This window comes from Bombina bombina, chromosome 7 (genome assembly GCF_027579735.1).
Source record: "Bombina bombina isolate aBomBom1 chromosome 7, aBomBom1.pri, whole genome shotgun sequence".
Lineage (NCBI taxonomy): Eukaryota > Metazoa > Chordata > Amphibia > Anura > Bombinatoridae > Bombina > Bombina bombina.
In genome coordinates this window covers 491,637,353-491,659,263 of record NC_069505.1, presented here as the reverse complement: position 1 = coordinate 491,659,263, position 21,911 = coordinate 491,637,353, and the positions used below count along the sequence as shown (strand labels likewise).

The 21,911-nt window shown below is 44.7% G+C and overlaps 1 protein-coding gene across 1 annotated transcript in view; it reads right to left on the bottom strand.

The window, feature by feature from the left end:
* Positions 1-7,660, bottom strand: part of EHD2 (EH domain containing 2) — a 99,102-nt gene extending 91,442 nt beyond the window's left edge. The window contains exon 1 of the mRNA XM_053721634.1: positions 6,812-7,660. Coding sequence (XP_053577609.1) covers positions 6,812-7,215 — 404 coding nt within the window. The 5' untranslated portion in view covers positions 7,216-7,660. The remainder of the gene's footprint in view (positions 1-6,811) is intronic.
* Between the last annotated feature and the right edge of the window lie 14,251 nt (positions 7,661-21,911).

Genomic DNA, 21,911 nt, shown 5'->3' with positions numbered 1-21,911 from the left:
ATTCCCAGAAGGACATCAACTAGACATTATACCAAGGAGGCTTTTAAAGGGACCTGAACCCAATCTTTTTTGTTCATGATTCAGATAGAGCATGCAATTTTTAAATGACTTTCAAAATGACTTCTATTATCAAATTTGTTTAATCCTCTTGGTACCATGTGTTGAAGCAGCAGCAATGCACTACTGAGAGCTAGCTGAGTACATCAGGTGAGCCAATGACAACAGTCATATATGTGCAGCCACCAATCGTCAGTTCCCAGAAGTGCATAGCTGCTTCTTCAACAAGGGATACCAAGAGAATAAAGTAAATCTGATAATAGAAGTAAATTGGAAAGTTGTTTAGAATTTTATGTTCTATCTTAATTGTGAAAGAGAATGTTTTGGGTTTCATGTCCCTTTAGGTAGGCTCAGGAGCAGCAACGACTGGGAGCTAGTTGGTTATTGGTAGCTATGCACATATGCCCCTTGTCAATGAGTCACCAGATGTGTTCAGAGAGGTCTTATTAGAGCATTACTGCTCTGAAGCTGACTTTAACTATGTGTTTAACCCATTTGCAGAGATTAAACACCCAGTTATATGCAAGCAGTTGTGTACTAATAAAATGCTTTAACACTTTAGAGCATTTTAAACTCAAAAATAAATCACACACAAAATGTATAAGGAAGCATAGAATTTTTTTTATTTTACCTGCTTTTCCTGTAATTTACTTCTGCAAATTGTTTTTTTTTGTATTCCCTCCAGAGAACCTGGAATGCATCCAGCATACTTAAATATGCTACAGTTTCCCTGACTCTCTCACATCCTACACTGCGACTGCTTATAGCGGTGCACAACTTTTCCTCTGATTGGACACAGCAGAAGAGACCAGGTAAACCATACCAAGTGGGTTTTCAAAGGGTGTGTACCTGAACTGCTTTGTGCTAAAAATCTATAGTTTGCAAGGTTTATAAAACGCAGAGATTTTGTACTTTTTAAAAAATAAAAAAAAATTACATTCACACTTCCTGTGGCACCAGTTCCTACCGAGCATGTGCACAAGCTCACAGTGTATATGTATACTAGTCTGTGATTGTCTGATGTCTGTCACATGATACAGGGGGTCGGAAAGTGGGCGGAAATAAATAATTGCCAGAACAAAATCTATTGCTTATTTTAAATTCAGAGTAAGTGTTAAATCATTGTCATTTGATTATTAATTATGTAATCGTACTGCATTTAGTGGTCCTTTAAACGCTGATGAACACTGTGCATAAGTAACATGGGCTGTAAATATCCCTAGATATAGCAGATACAATGGAAACCTTTCATATATATGTATATAAAAATTGAAGGGGACTGCACTCTTAGACTGGACCGGGTACACATCCCATGACCCTGCAACATGCTCAGCCCTGGGTGCCACTGGCACTTACAGGAAGCTGTGCTGTGCCCAGAGTCACAGGTAGTTAACCCCAGACAAGTCTGGGTGCAAGACCCATAGGGAAAATTACAAAACAAATTAATACAACACACAGAGAAAGTCCAGCACTCGCTTACAAGCTCTCAGCTAAGATTAAAAGCAAAACTGGAAGAGTTAGTTACCGCATCTGGCCAAATGGGACAAGCCCAGGTACCACATCAAGGTCTCTCCCAAAACCTGGGTCCCTAATACAGCTTTACAAATGCCAGCTCTCAATCAAACAAACTGGGAACAAGTCAGGGTTCACAGACTTATGTAATCTCCCTAGACATATACAAAACACGGAAGGGGACTGCACTCTCAGACTGGACTGGGTACACATCCCATGACCCTGCAACATGCTCAGCCCTGGGTGCTATAGCACTCTCATGAAGCTGTGCTGTCCCCAGAGTCACAGGCAGTTAACCCCAGAAAAGTTTGGGTGCTAGGGTGATTACATAAGTCTGTGAACCCTGACTTGTTCCCAGTTTGTTTGATTGAGAGCTGGCATTTGTATGGCTGGATTAGGGACCCAGGTTTTGTAAGAGACCTTGACGTGGTACCTGGGCTTGTCCCATTTGGCCAGATGCGGTAACTAACTCTTCCAGTTTTGCTTTTAATCTTAGCTGAGAGCTTGTAAGCGAGTGCTGGACTTTCTCTGTGTGTAGGTATATATATATATATATATATATATATGTATATATATATATATATATATATATATATATATACCTCCTCTGTGTATCTGCACTCACAGTTCAAAAGTGTCTTCCACCAGGGTGCAAAGTCAAATTATTGTAGAAGATCCAAGCAGGGACTGCACTCACTGGATTTAGAAAATAAATTAACATTTATTAAATGGTGACGTTTCGGGGTTCGCAGACCCCTTCCTCAGACCAGGGAGTCTGAGGTCTGAGGAAGGAGTCTGCAAACCCCGAAACGTCACCATTTAATAAATATTAATTTATTTTCTAATTCCAGTGAGTGCAGTCCCTGCTTGGATACGATAACAATGGCGAGTGCTCTCTTTGGCCTTCTTATGCATATTGAGTGGGACACACCCCGGAGGAATTATGGTATAGTGAGTGCTGGACTTTTGCACTTCTATATATATATATATTACTCAGGCAAGCAACTGAGTTTATTGCATTCAAAGCAGCTGCAGAAACCCCCTTTCAAACTGGTAAGGATCTCTATCTCCTACCAAACTGGGAGCCCCCCAACTGGGAGTTTAATTTTTTCTGATGTATCTTGTTTGCGAGGCTTTTCTGTAGTCAGTACTGCTGTATAGAACTTTTCAGTGTTAGTGGTGGTTTCAACTATCAAAATCAGATATTTCAAATAGCAAAATAAAGGTAAATTGAAAACAATGTAATATACGCCAGCAGGTAAGAATAGATCATTGCAAAATATTAAAGTGGAGCAAATTTTATAGTACAGTGACCCTTTAAGAGAGTTAATAAACTTGTTGATGCAAGTAATTTTCATTAAAAAATAAGAGAATTAAAGGGACGTTGTCTGACAAATTTAACTTGCTCTAAATGATTAGAACAGGTTAGTTTAGAGCTACTGACCCTGCAAATCGATGTGTTCAACCCTTGCACACCCAGTGATCACTAGGATTGTGCGACTACTGCTGCTTATTGGCTCACCGGCTGTGTCTGCATCTCCCAAGCGGGACTTTAACTATGTGTTTAACTCCATAGTGCTAAAATTACATAAGCTGGAGAGGGGGAATGGTAGATAGACAAGGAGAAAGGGGGATGGGGCTGAGAGGGGTTAAAAGTGGTAACTGATAGTCAGGGCTGGACTGGAAATAAAAATTGAAGACCAGCTCTATTTTCCATTGAGTCCGTAGAATGCACACGCCCTATTTTTCTCAAGGGCATTACTGGGATACTCCTTCCCCCAATAAGTATTTTTCTTCCCAGAATTAAATTATATTAGTTTGTAATAACAAAGATGCCAGATTGTTGTTACACGTGCATCTGACAACCCAATTTTCATCCATGACTCCCTTTCACAGTGCGAAAATGATTATCCTTATGTGATCTGGACAAGACACTCAAAACAATGTGTCACTGTCTCATCTCACAGGGACTAGACACTAGAAAGGATTCAAAGGAGGGAAGGCTAATAAATGGTACATGGTCTAGTACAGGGCTCGATAAACCCGGGTGCCAGGGAGCCACTGACTACTAAAATTTTACCCCTGGCTCCACACTTTTGGGTTATTCTCCATTTATCTATATATAAATACCACTGTCTTGCACCTAAAAGTATGACCGGCTCCTAAATATTCTTATTGGCTCCTAAATTTAAAAAATATTTGTGGACCTTTGGTCTAGTAGATAAATCTTACAATATATACTTTGTCACCTTACTACAAATATCTCTGAGGAGAAGAGGGGCGATACAGCTGCATCGCCTCACCAGCAACACCACCCCCTTAATTAAAGCTGCACAGCCTCAGCTGCAGCAGAAATCTACTGGTGTCCTGGTAGGCAATTCTAGCCTTGCTGAGAGTAAGAGTGGACATTGTGACTGTTAGACACTGAAAGACAAGAGAGAAATGATGAACACAGAGATAAAGGGAGATATACGCAGATTAGGGTTAGTACACAGAGATAAGGGGAACACATGAACAACGGAGGGAACTTGATAAAAGTGCAGAAGTGGACGCAGCATTGGAACGTTTTACAAGAAAGAGAGGGAGAGAAAGAGATGCAGAGAGTGAAGTAGAGAAGAGGAAGAACAAGAGAGAGGAGGGAGGGAGAGAGAGAGAGAGAGAGAGAGAGAGAGGGAGAGAGCGAGGGAGAGATAGAGAGAGACAGAGGGGGGAGAAAGATAGAGAAAGAAAAGAAAGAGGGGGGGGGAGAGAGAGAGAGGAAGAGAGAGGGGTTAGAGACAGAAAAAGAAAAGAGAGAGGGGGAGAGAGAGAGAGCTAGAGAAAGAAAAGAGAGAGGGAGATCTAGAGAAAGAACAGATAGAGGGAGATATAGAGAACAAAAAGAGAGAGACAAGGGATAGAAAGTATGAAGAATAGAGAGAAGGTTACAGGGAGTGAGGGAAAGAGGTGGGAAGAAACAGAGAGGATAGAAGGGGCGAAGATAATTTTAGGTCAAAGATGCAGGAACACACAAGAGAGACCCAAAGAGTGTAGACAAGACAAAAAACAAGATGGTGAAGAAGGGAACGAGGGAGCTGAGGAGAACCAGACAATGAGACACACAGAGATGATGGCCACCAAGTAACGAGAAGGAGGGAGACCTGGATTCTTGTGCTTGAGAATAGAACTAATTCACTAAGTCAGGATGGAGCTCTCCAAGGTTTAGTGAATAAGTTCTAAAGTAACATGAGAAATGCTATATATATATATTTATTACTGGAGAGATCTTATAATATTTTGTGAACATTAGCCAAGAAGATCAAGGTTAGAAGAACTGCAGAGATGAGAGACTGATTAACCCCTATGCTCCCAAAGTGGCCTCTACTCTCTCTGAAAGGAAAGATATTAAACCATAGAGAGAAGAGATGCAGGAAAAGAGAATAAAACTGACCTATGCCCCTTAGACATCCCCCTACTGGGGTCATCTATTAATATCCTCCATGGGACTTTACACATTTAGCACTCAGTGTTTATAAACTAATTCTGGTACAGGAAGACCCTTCCCTGCACCTAATAAACAGAGAGACTGCTGTCTGCAGTATAGCCAGGGTCACTGTAGATGTTTAGAGATTCCCGGTATGGTGCATCACTCCCATTATGGTGTCTCTAGAGGTTTGGATTTTAATAGAGTGTAAGCTTCTCGGTTCAGGATATTATAATGCTAATAAGATAAACACCACATGAAACTGTGAAGTACAAATAAAAACCATAAAATATAACCCCTAAATAACAAGCCACTTTATTGTTCCCTGCCCTAGAAACTACATAACTGCACAGTGCAACAGTGCATCACACCCTGTACTGTACAATGTGAAGTAGATCACACTCTGTATTGTACAGTGTGATGGCGACCAGACCCTGTATTGTACACTGTGGGGAAGATCAAACCCTATATTGTACAGTGTGGAGACCCAACCCTGTATTGTACAGTGTAAAAGAGATGAGACCCTGTATTGTACATTGTGGGGGAGACTAGATCCCATTTTGTACAGTGTGGGATAGATCAAATCCTGTATTGTAGAGTGTGAGGTAACTCATACCGTGTATTGTAGAGTTTGGGGGAGAACAGACCCTGTATTGTACAGAGTGAGGGAGAGCAGACCGTGTATTGTACAGAGTGAGGGAGAGCAGACCGTGTATTGTACATTGTTGGGAAGATGAGATCTTGTATTGTACAGTATGAGAGAGATTAGACCCTGTATTGTACATTGTGAAGGAGATCAGACCCTGTATTGTACAGTGTGAGGTGAGATCAGACCCTGGTCTGTACATTGTGGGGGAGATCAGACCCTATATTGTGCAGTGTGAGGGAGATCAGACCCTGTTATGTACAGTGTGGGGGAGAGCAGACCCTGTATTGTACAGTGTGAGGTGAGAGCAGACCCTGTATTGTACATTCTGAGGTGAGATCAGACCCTGTATTGTACAGTGTGAGGGAGATCAGACCCTGTATTGTACAGTGTGGGGGAGATCAGACCCTGTATTGTAGAGTGTGGGGGAGATCAGACCCTATATTGTACAGTGTGAGGGAGATCAGACCCTGTATTGTACAGTGTGGGGGAGAGCAGACCCTGTATTGTACAGTGTGAGGTGAGAGCAGACCCTGTATTGTACATTCTGAGGTGAGATCAGACCCTGTATTGTACAGTGTGAGGGAGATCAGACCCTGTATTGTACAGTGTGGGGGAGATCAGACCCTGTATTGTACAGTGTGGGGGAGATCAGACCCTATATTGTACAGTGTGAGGGAGATCAGACCCTGTATTGTACAGTGTGGGGGAGAGCAGACCCTGTATTGTACAGTGTGAGGTGAGGTCAGACCCTGTATTGTACAGTGTGAGGGAGATCAGACCCTGTATTGTACAGTGTGGGGGAGATCAGACCCTGTATTATACAGTATTGGGTAGATTAGTCCCTGTATTGAACAGTGTTAGGGAATTTTGATATGTATTGTTATAAGTAGGGGAAAACAGCTCTTGTATTCTACAGCATGAGAGTGATCAGACATTGTAAATTGTATGGTGTAGATAAAACCCTGTGTTGTACTATGTGGGGGAGCTCACCTATATAAAGATCTTACTAATGTCACACATCTGAATTATGTCTAAATTTGGGTAAAATGGTCACAACATCAGGATAAACAATGCATCAAGTTGGGGGTCTTCTTCCATTTCTCTCCCACCTCCTGTCCCATACAACTCACCTGTTTAGAAAGGTGTTGCCAAAAGGATTAAGTTTGCGGAATGGTTTCTTAGGGTCGACCATGAGTGCGTTCCCCGGCATCAACCCTTCAGTCTCCCCATGCATAACAGCAATAAACGAATCGGTGGTGGGCTCTGGTCCAATCCTACTGCCAGGGATGTCCTGCTCCAGAAGATACTTGATAAAGGTGGTCTTCCCTGTGGAATACTGTCCTACCACTAAAACCATAGGTTTGTTGTCAAAGTCTGCTTCTTCCAAACCTGCAGAATGGAAGTCGTTGAACCTGTACAACTCTTCCACCGGCTTTAGCTTCTTGTTATAGAGATCTTTTAGCCCCTCGGTCACAGTATGGACCACTTCAGGGGCTTTCTTGTTCTTCTCATGCTTTCTCTTCCAGCTTAACATCTTGAGAACAGATCTTCACTTTTAATGGAGAAATGCCCTAACTTGATTTATTTAAATCTTTTTTATCTTCAACTCAAACAAATCAAATCTCTTAGTTTTCTTTTTTTGGTTGTCTACTCTACTGATATCTTCTTCCACCTGCCCCTGGTTCCTTCTGATCAAAACGTCTCCTGTGCTTCTTCTCGGTCTGTTGGCAGCCAAGCAATACTTAGAGTTTACCAAAATCTCACAGGAGGGTTGGAGAAATTAAGGGGGGGCGTCAGGAACAGGGTGTGTATGAGGGTGGAGATTGAAGGGACTCTCCTGTTTCTTCACCAGAGGAAAGGGGGTTAGTAGGTCAAACAAAGATTTTGTTTCTAAGGGGAGTTTTAACCCACCCCAGATATAAGGAACAATGTATGGCAGTGTGAGAGAACACTACTTGCCAACAAAAGGGAAAAAGTGAGCAAAGTTTGAGGGGAAGCCTGATGGTTCCTTAGATCCACCCAGGGTGCCCACCCCACCAAAGGAATGTATAACATTTCACAAACTGGTGAAGTGAGAGCCATAGAAAGAATTGGTCTTCTGATGCCACCTTGTGGTAAAAAAACAAAATATTATTTTCACACAGAGATTTTCCTAATGTTTTATAGCACAACAGAACTTGAAATGAGTTTAATGTAATAGGGCACCAATAGATAAAGGACAGTTATCTCTCTCTCTCTCTCTCTCTCTCTCTCTCTCTGTTACATGTTTTTAAACTATAAGATATAGGTGATAGATACAAAAACATTATAGGGTGATGGACCCTATATTAGAGCAGTGATACCTATAAGTAGCTATAGAGAAAGAGATCCTATAATGGTTCACTGATAAAGGGGAATTACAGGGAAAGGGGTTCAGTAAAAAGGTAGTCATAGACAGAGGACAGTTAAATGGATATAAAACTCAAAAATTATCTTTTGTTATTCAGAGCATAATATTTAAAAAAAATGTATATAAAAATGTACTTCTATTATCAAATTTCCTTTGTTCCCGTGATATTCTGTGTTGAAGAGATACCTAGGTAGGCATCTGCAGCACCACATGACAGGAAATAGCGCTGCCATCTAGTTCTCTTGCAAATAGATAACATTCTTGCAAAACTGCTGCCGTATAATGCTCCAGAAATGTGCTGGCTCCTAAGCTTATGACCCTGGTTTTCTACAAAACAACAGAACGAAGAAAAATTGTTAATAGGAGTAAATTAGAAAATTGTTTTAAATTGTATGCTCTATCTAAAGCATGGAAGACAAAAAATGAGGTTTTATATCCCATTAAGTATTTTGTAATAGGGCAGCAATAGACACAGACCAGTTTTAGTGTAATAGGTCATGAAATAGGGCAGCAATCAACACAGAGTGAGGGGTTCTGCAATCAGATAGCAATAGACACTGGACAGTTTTAGGGTGAGGGGCTATGTAATAGAGCATTGATAGACACAGACAGTTATAGGGTGAGGGGTCATGTAATAGGGCAGTGATAGACACAGGAGAGGTATAGGCTGAGGGGGTCATGTAATAGGGCAGTGATAGACACAGGAGAGGTATAGGCTGAGGGGGTCATGTAATAGGGCAGTGATAGACACAGGAGAGGTATAGGGTGAGGGGTCATGTAATAGGGCAGTGATAGACACAGACAGTTATAGGGTGAGGGGTCATGTAATAGGGCAGTGATAGACACAGACAGTTATAGGGTGAGGGGTCATGTAATAGGGCAGTGATAGACACAGGAGAGTTATAGGGTGAGGGGTCATGTAATAGGGCAGTGATAGACACAGGAGAGTTATAGGGTAAGGGGTCATGTAATAGGGCAGTGATAGACACAGACAGTTATAGGGTGAGGAGTCATGTAATAGGGCAGTGATAGACACAGACAGTTATAGGGTGAGGGGTCATGTAATAGGGCAGTGATAGACACAGGAGAGTTATAGGGTAAGGGGTCATGTAATAGGGCAGTGATAGACACAGACAGTTATAGGGTTAGGGGTCATGTAATAGGGCAGTGATAGACATAGACAGTTATAGGGTAAGAGGTCATGTAATAGGGCAGTGATAGACATAGACAATTATAGGGTGAGAGGTCATGTAATAGGGCAGTGATAGACACGGACAGTTATAGGGTGAGAGGTCATGTAATAGAGCAGTGATAGACACAGACAGTTATAGGGTGATGGGTCATGTAATAGGGCAGTGATAGGCACAGACAGTTATAGGGTGAGGAGTCATGTAATAGGGCAGTGATAGATACAGACAGTTATAGGGTGAGAGGTCATGTAATAGGGCAGTGATAGACACAGACAGTTATAGGGTGAGGGGTCACGTAATAGGGCAGTGATAGATACAGACAGTTATGGGGTGAGGGGTCATGTAATAGGGCAGTGATAGACACAGACAGTTATAGGGTGAGAGGTCATGTAATAGAGCAGTGATAGACACAGACAGTTAGAGGGTGAGGGGTCATGTAATAGGGCAGTGATAAACACAGACAGTTATAGGGTGAGGGGTCATGTAATAGGTCAGTGATAGACACATACAGTTATAGGGTGAGAGGTTATGTAATAGGGCAGTGATAGACACAGACAGTTATAGGGTGAGAGGTCATGTAATAGGGCAGTGATAGACACAGACAGTTATAGGGTGAGAGGTCATGTAATAGGGCAGTGATAGACGCAGACAGTTATAGGGTGAGAGGTCATGTAATAGGGCAGTGATTGACATAGACAGTTATAGGGTGAAGGGTCATGTAATAGGGCAGTGATAGACAGACAGTTATAGGGTGAGGGGTCATGTAATAGGGCAGTGATAGACACAGACAGTTATAGGGTGAAAGGTCATGTAATAGGGCATTGGTAAACACTGACAGTTTTAGGGTGAGAGGTCATGTAATAGGGCAGTGATAGACACAGGACATTTATAGGGTGAGGGGTCATGTAATAGGGCAGTGATAGGCACAGAAAGTTATAGGGTGAGGGGTTATGTAATAGGGTAGTGATAGACACAGACAGTTACAGGGTGAGGGGTCATGTAATAGGACAGTGATAGACATCGAGAGTTATAGGGTAAGGGGTTATGTAATAGGGCAGTGATAGACACAGATAGTTGTAGGGTGAGGGGTCATGTAATAGGGCATTGATAGATACAGACAGTTATAGGGTGAGGGGTCATGTAATATGGCAGTGATAGACACAGACAGTTATAGGGTGAGGGGTCATGTAATAGATTAATGATAGACACAGGACAGTTAAAGATTGAGGGGTCATGTAATAGGGCAGTGATAAACACATACAGTTTTAGGGTGAGAGGTCATGCAATAGGGTAGTGATAGACACAGGACATTTATAGGGTGAAGGGTCGTGTAATAGGGCAGTGAAAGGCACAGACAGTTATATGGTGAGGGGTCATGTAATAGAGCAGTGATAGACACAGACATTTATAGGGTGAGGGGTCATGTAATAGGGCAGTGATAGACAAAGACAGTTATAGGGTGAGGGGTCCTGTAATAGGGCAGTGATAGACACAGACAGTTATTGGGTTAGTGGTCTGGAAATAGGGCAGTGATAGACACAGACAGCTATAGGGTGAGAGGTCATGTAATAGGGCAGTAATAGACACAGACAGTTAGAGGTTGAAAGGTCATGTAATAGGGCAGTGATAGACACAGATAGTTATAGGGTGAGGGGTCATGTAATAGGGCAGTGATAGACACAGACAGTTATAGGGTGAGGGGTCATGTAGTAGGGCAGTGATAGACACATACAGTTATAGGGTTAGGGGTCTTGTAATAGGGCAGTGATAGACACAGACAGTTATAGGGTTAGGGGTCGTGTAATAGGGCAGTGATAGACACAGACAGTTATAGGGTGAGGAGTCATGTAATAGGGCAGTGATAGACACAGACAGTTATAGGGTGAGAGGTCATGTAATAGGGCAGTGATAGACACAGACAGTTATAGGGTGAGAGGTCATGTAATAGGGCAGTGATAGACACAGACAGTTATAGGGTGAGGGGTCATGTAATAGAGCAGTGATAGACACAGACAGTTATAGTGTGAGGGGTCATGTAATAGGGCAGTGATAGACACAGACAGTTTTAGGGTGAGGGGTCATGTATTAGGGCAGTGATAGACACAGACAGTTATAGGGTTAGGGGTCGTGTAATAGGGCAGTAATAGACACAGACAGTTATAGGGTGAGGAGTCATGTAATAGGGCAGTGATAGACACAGACAGTTATAGGGTGAGAGGTCATGTAATAGGGCAGTGATAGACACAGACAGTTATAGGGTGAGGGGTCATGTAATAGGGCAGTGATAGACACAGACAGTTATAGGGTGAGGGGTCATGTAATAGGGCAGTGATAGACACAGACAGTTATAGGGTGAGGGGTCATGTAATAGGGCAGTGATAGACACAGGCAGTTATAGGGTGAGAGGTTATGTAATATGGCAGTGATAGACACAGACAGTTATAGGGTGAGGGGTCATGTAATAGGGCAGTAATAGACACAGGAGATTTATAGGGTGAGGGGTTATGTAATAGGGCAGTGATAGACACAGACAGTTATTGGGTTAGGGGTCGTGTAATAGGGCAGTGATAGACACAGACAGTTATAGAGTGAGAGTCATGTAATAGGGCAGTGATAGACACAGACAGTTATAGGGTGAGGGGTCATGTAATAGGGCAGTGATAGACACAGACAGTTATAGGGTGAGGGGTCATGTAATAGGGCAGTGATAAACACAGACAGTTATAGGGTGAGGGGTCATGTAATAGGTCAGTGATAGACACATACAGTTATAGGGTGAGAGGTTATGTAATAGGGCAGTGATAGACACAGACAGTTATAGGGTGAGAGGTCATGTAATAGGGCAGTGATAGACACATACAGTTATAGGGTGAGAGGTCATGTAATAGGGCAGTAATAGACACAGACGGTTACAGGGTGAGAGGTCATGTAATAGGGCAGTGATAGACACAGACAGTTATAGGGTGAGAGGTCATGTAATAGGGCAGTGATTGACATAGACAGTTATAGGGTGAAAGGTCATGTAATAGGGCATTGGTAAACACTGACAGTTTTAGGGTGAGAGGTCATGTAATAGGGCAGTGATAGACACAGGACATTTATAGGGTGAGGGGTCATGTAATAGGGCAGTGATAGGCACAGACAGTTATAGGGTGAGGGGTTATGTAATAGGGTAGTGATAGACACAGACAGTTATAGGGTGAGGGGTCATTTAATAGGACAGTGATAGACATCGAGAGTTATAGGGTAAGGGGTTATGTAATAGGGCAGTGATAGACACAGATAGTTGTAGGGTGAGGGGTCATGTAATAGGGCAGTGATAGATACAGACAGTTATAGGGTGAGGGGTCATGTAATATGGCAGTGATTGACACAGACAGTTATAGGGTGAGGGGTCATGTAATAGATTTATGATAGACACAGGACAGTTAAAGATTGAGGGGTCATGTAATAGGGCAGTGATAAACACATACAGTTTTAGGGTTAGAGGTCATGCAATAGGGTAGTGATAGACACAGGACATTTATAGGGTGAAGGGTCGTGTAATAGGGCAGTGAAAGGCACAGACAGTTATATGGTGAGGGGTCATGTAATAGAGCAGTGATAGACACAGACATTTATAGGGTGAGGGGTCATGTAATAGGGCAGTGATAGACAAAGACAGTTATTGGGTGAGGGGTCCTGTAATAGGGCAGTGATAGACACAGACAGTTATTGGGTTAGTGGTCTGGTAATAGGGCAGTGATAGACACAGACAGCTATAGGGTGAGAGGTCATGTAATAGGGCAGTAATAGACACAGACAGTTATAGGTTGAAAGGTCATGTAATAGGGCAGTGATAGACACAGAGAGTTATAGGGTCAGGGATCATGTAATAGGGCAGTGATAGACACATACAGTTATAGGGTGAGGGGTCATGTAATAGGGCAGTGATAGACAGAGGACAGTTATAGGGTGAGGGGTCATGTAATAGGGCAGTTATAGACAAAGAAAGTTATAGGGTGAGGGTTCCTGTAATAGGGCAGTGTTAGACATAGACAGTTATACGGTAAGGGGTTATGTAATAGGGTAGTGATAGACACAGCTATTTGTAGGGTGAGGCGTCATGTAATAGGGCAGTGATAGACATAGTCAGTTATAGGGTGAAGGGTCATGTCATAGGGCAGTGATAGACACAGACAGTTATAGGGTGAGGGGTCATGTAATAGGGCAGTGATAGACACAGACAGTTATAGGGTGAAGGGTCCTGTAATAGGGCAGTGATAGACATAGACAGTTATAGGGTAAGGGGTTATGTAATAAGGGCAGTGATAGACACAGATAGTTATAGGGTGAGAGGTCATGTAATAGGGCAGTGATAGATATAGTCATTTATAGCGTGAAGGGTCATGTAATAGGGCAGTGATAGAAGCAGACAGTTATAGGGTGACGGGTCATGTAATAGGGCAGTGATAGACATAGACAGTTATAGGGTTAGAGGTCGTGTAATAGGGCAGTGATAGACACAGACAGTTATAGGGTGAAGGGTCATGTAATAGGGTAGTGATAGACACAGACAGTTATAGGGTGAGGGTTCATGTAATAGGGCAGTGATAGACACAGACATTTATAGGGCGAGGGGTTATGTAATAAGGCAGTGATAGACAAAGACAGTTATAGGGTGAGGGCTTATGTAATAGGGCAGTTATAGACACAGACAGTTATAGGGTGAGAGGTCATGTAATAGGGCAGTGGTAGACAAAGACAGTTATAGGGTGAGAGGTCATGTAATAGGGCAGTGATAGACACAGACAGTTATAGCGTGAGGGGTCATGTAATAGGGCAGTGATAGACACAGACAGTTATAGCGTGAGGGTTCATGTTATAGGGCAGTGATAGACACAGACAGTTATAGGGTGACGGGTCATGTAATAGGTCAGTGATAGACACAGACAGTAATAGTGCAGTGATAGACATAGACAGTTATAGGGTGAGGGGTCATGTAATAGAGCAGTGATAGACACATACAGTTATAGGGTGAGAGGTCATGTAGTAGGGCAGCAATAGACACAGACAGTTATGGGGTGAGAGGGCATGTAATGGGGCAGTGATAGACACAGACAGTTATAGGGTGAGAGGTCATGTAATAGGGCAGTGATAGACACAGACAGTTATAGGGTGAAGGGTCATGTAATAGGGCATTGATAAACACAGGACATTTATAGGGTGAGGGGTCATGTAATGGGGCAGTGATAGGCACAGACAGTTATAGGGTTAGGGGTCATGTAATAGGGTAGTGATAGACATCGAGAGTTATAGGGTAAGGGGTTATGTAATTGGGCAGTGATAGACACAGATAGTTGTAGGGTGAGGGGTCATGTAATAGGGCAGTGATAGATACAGACAGTTATAGGGTGAGGGGTCATGTAATATGGCAGTGATAGACACAGACAGTTATAGGGTGAGGAGTCATGTAATATGGCAGTGATAGATTCAGACAGTTATAGGGTGAGGGGTCATGTAATATGGCAGTGATAGACACAGACAGTTATAGGGTGAGGGGTCATGTAATAGATTAATGATAGACACAGGACAGTTAAAGATTGAGGGGTCATGTAATAGGGCAGTGATAAACACATACGGCTAGATTTAGAGTTCTGCGGCCAAAGGGGTGCGTTAGCTATGCGTGTTTTTTTTCCCCCGCACCTTTTAAATACCGCTGGTATTTAGAGTTCACAGAATGGCTGCGTTAGGCTCCAAAAAGGCAGCGTAGAGCATAATTTACCGCCACTTCAACTCTAAATACCAGCGAGGCTTACGGACGCGGCCAGCTTCAAAAACGTGCTCGTGCACGATTCCCCCATAGGAAACAATAGGGCATTTTGAGCTGAAAAAAAACCTAACACCTGCAAAAAAGCAGCGTTCAGCTCCTAACGCGTCCCCATTGTTTCCTATGGGGAAACACTTCCTAAGTCTGCACCTAACACCCTAACATGAACCCCGAGTCTAAACACCCCTAACCTTACACTTATTAATCCCTAATCTACCGCCCCCGCTATCGCTGACCCCTGCATTACACAATTAACCCCTAATCTGCCGCTCCGTACACCGCCGCAACCTACGTTATCCCTATGTACCCCTAATATGCTGCCCCTAACACCGCCGACCCCTATATTATATTTATTAACCACTAATCTGCCGCCACCAACGTCGCCTCCACCTACCTACAATTATTAACCTCTAATCTGCCGACCGGACCTCACCGCTACTCTAATAAATGTATTGACCCCTAAAGCTAAGTCTAACCCTAACACTAACACCCCCCTAAGTTAAATATAATTTAAATCTAACGAAATAATTTAACTCTTATTAAATAAATTATTCCTATTTATAGCTAAATACTTACCAGTAAAATAAATCCTAATATAGCTACAATATAAATTATAATTATATTGTAGCTATTTTAGGATTAATATTTATTTTACAGGCAACTTTGTATTTATTTTAACCAGGTACAATAGCTATTAAATAGTTAATAACTATTTAATAGTTACCTAGTTAAAATAATTACAAAATTACCTGTAAAATAAATCCTAACCTAAGTTACAATTAAACCTAACACTACACTATCAATAAATTAATTAAATACAATACCTACAAATAAATACAATTAAATAAACTAACTAAAGTACAAAAAATAAAAAAGAACTAAGTTACAAAAAAAATAAAAATATTTACAAACATATTAAAAATATTACAACAATTTTAAGCTAATTACACCTACTCTAAGCCCCCTAATAAAATAACAAAGCCCCCCAAAATAAAAAAATGCCCTACCCTATTCTAAAATTAAAATAGAAAAGCTCTTTTACCTTACCAGCCCTTAAAAGGGCCTTTTGCGGGGCATTCCCCAAATAATTCAGCTCTTTTGCCTGTAAAAATAAACACAATACCCCCCCTCCAACATTACAACCCACCACCCACATACCCCTAATCTAACCCTGTTACAGAAGCATTAGTTATTTTGTTGTGAAGAGCTTATTTCCCAGCAGCAATGCCTGAACCAGCAAGCCAGCGCCTAAGAAGGGCTCCAAGAAAACCGTAACAAGTATCATTTCATAAAGAGTTAACTCTTTTTTTTCAGCTTTTAGAAACTATTGTCTAATCACCTCTGGAGCCAGACTGCTAATTGATAAGATGAACTTGTAAACTTGTTATCTTAAGTACTGTAATCCTATTGTGGCCTGTCAAAGGACAGTGCTCTCTATCTAAATGTGTGATGGGGGATTTTGTGCTTCCCCCCCCTCTCCCCCTGGGAGTGCCCTGTGTGCATGTAACCTTAATAAAAAGCAGGCTGGGCATCCCAGTCCTGAGTTCTTGTTTGACCCTCAATCGCAGCGTTGACTCGTTTTTGTGGGCAGAAGGGTATCCTAGCTGTACTGCAGCTAAGGGAGATTATTCTATATTTGCGAGACTCATATAGAATACTATGGAAAGCAGCTTCTCCCCTCTTTAGCAATAGGGATCCAGGCTACTAAGCGGTCCATCTCTCAGCGAGACTAAGGGTAACCGTAACATTTGGCGGCAGCGGCGGGATTTTCCTGGATTTCCTAGGAGAGGTACAGAACGGATGGAGAGCGCTTACGAAAAATTGAAGCGTACAACCCTAAAGGATTTACTTGAAAGCAGAGGGGGGTACGCCAGCAACCGGCCGAGGAGAGAGCTGATCGCAGAATTGACCGAACTGGATCAGAGCTTCACAATGGCGGAAACACCGACCACGATTAGTGACGAAAAAAACCAGGATTGTTCGGGAAAGGCTCTCATTATACGGGCCGAACCCCTCCATGGAATTGGTACAGCAGTTGATGGCGGAGGCGGACGAGGATATACGAGAGACTCGAGCCCACGAACTCAACCTAGCGAACGCACACCGCAATGCTGAAGCCCCGCAGGTAATCATCCCTGTCGAAAATGCTGGGAGGCCCAAGATACCCTATGCGGCATTTCGACCCTTCCTAGAGAGCGAGACAGGGATTGATGAATATTTGGCGGACTTCGAAAGGCAATGTGCCCTGCACCAGATTCCCAACAGAGAGTGGCCCACGATATTGTCTGGGAAACTATCCGGGCGAGCCCTGGAAGCCTTTCGTACTCTGGGTGCTGAGGAAGTGACACAGTATGAGCTAGTTAAGGAGACACTGTTGCGACGGTACGCTGTAACTCCGGACATGTATCGCCGACAGTTTCGGGGCACGGAAAAGAAGCCTAACGATACCCATATGGAATGGGCGCACCGAATGCGGAGAGCGGCAAATCACTGGCTGAGCGGATGTAAAGCGGTGACTGGGGAGGAAATTTTACAATTGTTTCTCTTAGAACATTTTTATAATGGCATGGAACAGCAAGGGAAGGAATGGCTGCGAGACAGGCGGCCTTCTACCTTAGAAGAAGCAGCCAAATTGGCCGATGAACATTATGACTCCCGTCTTCACGAACCCATGAACTACCGAGCTCCAGCACGGGTCGAACCCAGAGAGGTTTACCGTGCACCCCCTCGTGCTGAATTCCGAGCCCCGGTGCCCACAGGGCCCGTCCGACACTCAGGACCACCCAATAACAGCTCTGAGCGTCCCAGACCGACTTGCCACCGATGCAAGCAACCAGGGCATTTCATGGCTAGCTGCCCCCTTAATACGCACCAGACACCCAGGAATTACAATTACCCCTCTGGGTCCTATCGTCCGGCCCGGGCCCTCTGTGTTAACCAAGAGGCCCCTATGGAGGGATATGTGGGGCCGCTTCACGAGGCAGACCCTGTATATGCTGCCTCAGATAACCGCCAGCACCATCGGCAGAGGGTATGGCTCGAGGGGCGATCTACCGAGGGATTGCGAGACACAGGGGCTACTATCACGCTGGTACAGAGTCATTTGGTGCCAGAGCACAAGCGATCCGGACAGACTGTGGCCGTTAGAGTGGCGGGGGGGGGGATGTGTACAAAATTCCAACAGCTAAAGTACATCTTGATTGGGGAGCGGGAAAGGGGGCTGTGAACGTGGGCCTAATGGATAATTTACCTGCCGAAGTACTACTGGGCAACGATTTGGGCCCCATGACTTCTGCCTATGCTCCAGTATGCAACAACGAGGCGGACCCAGTGACTACACGGGCCCAAGCCCGGACGGAGCGAGAGCTCTCACCAGTGCGGGAGACACAGGTAAGACCTACCCCGACCTTGCCTGACAGGTTAGGCCCCATACCCTGGGACACCCCAGATGCTTTCGAGGCAGAGTCTAAGACTGACCCGACCTTACAAAAGTACCGGGAACGAGCAGAGACCGGAGGGGGCGGGGCAGATAACGAAACATTCTTATGGGAAAAAGGGAAACTATACCGCTGGACAGAGAAAAGGGGACAGCGTAGGCGACAGCTGGTAGTGCCCCACAAATACCGTCAAGAAATCCTCAAAATAGGCCACGACATCCCCTTAGCAGGCCACCTAGCCGTTACCCGTACCCTACACCGCATTACTCACACGTTCTTTTGGCCAGGGGTGCACGCTGACGTTAGAACTTACTGTAACACCTGCGATGTGTGTCAACGAGTAGGAAGGCGAGGCGATCACCCTAAAGCCCAGCTAGTAAATATGCCCATTGTAGAGGAACCCTTCAGCCGGGTTGCTATTGACCTAGTGGGACCACTGGCTACCCCTAGTCCCTCCGGTAAGCGATACATTCTTACCGTAGTGGACTACGCTACCAGGTACCCAGAGGCTGTCGCCCTATCCAACATACAAGCGGATACGGTAGCGAATGCACTAGTAGAGGTGTTCTCCCGGGTAGGATTTCCAAAAGAAATCCTATCCGACCGAGGCACCCAATTTACGGCTGAATTGACCCAACAACTCTGGCAGGTTTGCAAAATTAAGTCCCTCCTGAGCTCCCCATACCACCCCCAGACGAACGGGCTGTGTGAGAGGTTCAATGGGACCCTCAAGCAAATGCTCAAGACGTTCACTCAGGAATACCGAGACTGGGAACGCTTCCTGCCGCACCTCCTATTTGCTTATCGGGAGGTGCCCCAGGAAACGACAGGGTTCTCTCCCTTCGAGTTGCTCTACGGAAGAAAGGTACGGGGACCCCTAAACCTGATCCGGGAGCACTGGGAGGGAGAGATGGAGGTTGACGGTGTCCCCATTGTGCCATACGTGCTGGAACTCAGGGACCGAATGGAGCAATTAGCCAAATCCGTGCGGGCTAATCTCCAGTTGGCCCAGAGAAGACAGAAAGTATGGTACGATCGGGGGGCCCGAAAGAGAATCTTCACCATAGGACAAAAGGTGTTAGTACTTAAGCCGGTGAAGACAGACAAATTGCAGGCGTCCTGGCAGGGTCCCTACCAGATCGTAGAGAAAAGGGGAGACACCACTTATGTGATAGCTAGCTACCACGACAACAATCTTAGAAAGACATTCCATGTAAACATGCTCAAGGAATATTTTGAGCGACCAGAGAACGTGACGGCCGTATGTTGTTCCCCTCAGGAAGACCCCGACAGTTTACCCATTCCAGACCTATTAGAAAAGAGCCTCCCCACAGGTATAGTGGCACAGGTTCAGATAGGGGACCGACTTAGCCCCACTGAAAGGGAGCAGCTCAACCAACTCCTCCAGTCCAAACACCTCACCTTCTCCCCGAAGCCAGGGTACACTACTTTAACCACCCACCAGGTAGATACTCCGGGACAAGCTCCCTTGCGCCAGGCTCCGTACCGAATCCCCGAAGCAGTTAGGACAGGAATGAAGAAGGAGATCGATGAGATGCTCCACCTCAGGGTAATTGAGCCCTCCGATAGTCCCTGGGCCTCCCCAGTTGTCTTGGTGCCCAAGAAAGATGGGACCACCCGGTTCTGCGTAGACTATCGGAGGCTCAATGAAAATACCGTGACGGACGCTTACCCTATGCCCAGGGTAGACGAGCTACTCGATCGTATAGCCAGGGGAAATTACCTGACCACTATTGACCTCTGCAAAGGTTACTGGCAGATTCCCCTGGCCCCGGAGGCTATCCCCAAGTCGGCATTCGTCACCCCATTCGGCTTATATCAGTTTAGGGTAATGCCGTTTGGGATGAAGAATGCCCCAGCTACATTCCAGCGCTTGGTGGATAGGCTCCTGGATGGCTTCCAGAGTTTTGCTTGCGCCTACCTGGACGACATAGCGATCCACAGTGAGTCCTGGGAGGACCACTTAGCTCATGTGGGAATGGTTCTGGATCAGATCCGGGCTGCTGGCCTGACTCTGAAGCCAGAGAAATGCCACTTTGGGATGGCCGAGGTACAGTACCTGGGTCACCGGGTGGGGTGTGGAAAACAGCGACCAGAGCCGGCCAAAATAGAAGCTGTCGCCAATTGGCCCACCCCCATCACTAAGACTCAGGTCCTAGCCTTCCTGGGCACGGCAGGGTACTATAGACGGTTCGTACCAGACTACAGCACACTTGCCAAACCCCTGACTGACTTGACCAAGAAGAACTTACCTCGACAGGTCCTGTGGTCTCCCCACTGTGAAACGGCTTTCCAGGCTCTCAAAAATGCTCTAATTAACGCTCCTGTCCTGGCGGCCCCAGCCCTTAACAAACGTTTTATCGTCCATACAGATGCTTCCATGTTCGGGCTGGGAGCCGTCCTCAGCCAAGTAGGCGAAGATGGAGGGGAGCATCCAGTTGCCTACATCAGCCGGAAGCTCCTGCCCCGCGAAGTCAGCTATGCAGCGGTCGAAAAGGAGTGTTTGGCTTTGGTGTGGGCATTAAAGAAATTGACTCCCTATTTATATGGTCAGGAGTTCACTCTGGTCACCGACCATAACCCGTTGGTGTGGCTGAACCGGGTCTCTGGAGATAACGGCAGGCTATTACGTTGGAGCTTATCGTTGCAACCCTTCAATTTCACCATTACTTACAGACCTGGGAAACAGAATGGCAACGCCGACGGGTTGTCCAGACAAACCGACCTCAGCCCCGCATAACCAACGGTCTGGACAGCCTTAGTCTGCCCCGAAAAGGGGTCAGACCGTGTCTGCCAGAGTGTTCCACAGAAAGGGAGCACTGTTACAGAAGCATTAGTTATTTTGTTGTGAAGAGCTTATTTCCCAGCAGCAATGCCTGAACCAGCAAGCCAGCGCCTAAGAAGGGCTCCAAGAAAACCGTAACAAGTATCATTTCATAAAGAGTTAACTCTTTTTTTTCAGCTTTTAGAAACTATTGTCTAATCACCTCTGGAGCCAGACTGCTAATTGATAAGATGAACTTGTAAACTTGTTATCTTAAGTACTGTAATCCTATTGTGGCCTGTCAAAGGACAGTGCTCTCTATCTAAATGTGTGATGGGGGATTTTGTGCTTCCCCCCCTCTCCCCCTGGGAGTGCCCTGTGTGCATGTAACCTTAATAAAAAGCAGGCTGGGCATCCCAGTCCTGAGTTCTTGTTTGAGCCTCAATCGCAGCGTTGACTCGTTTTTGTGGGCAGAAGGGTATCCTAGCTGTACTGCAGCTAAGGGAGATTATTCTATATTTGCGAGACTCATATAGAATACTATGGAAAGCAGCTTCTCCCCTCTTTAGCAATAGGGATCCAGGCTACTAAGCGGTCCATCTCTCAGCGAGACTAAGGGT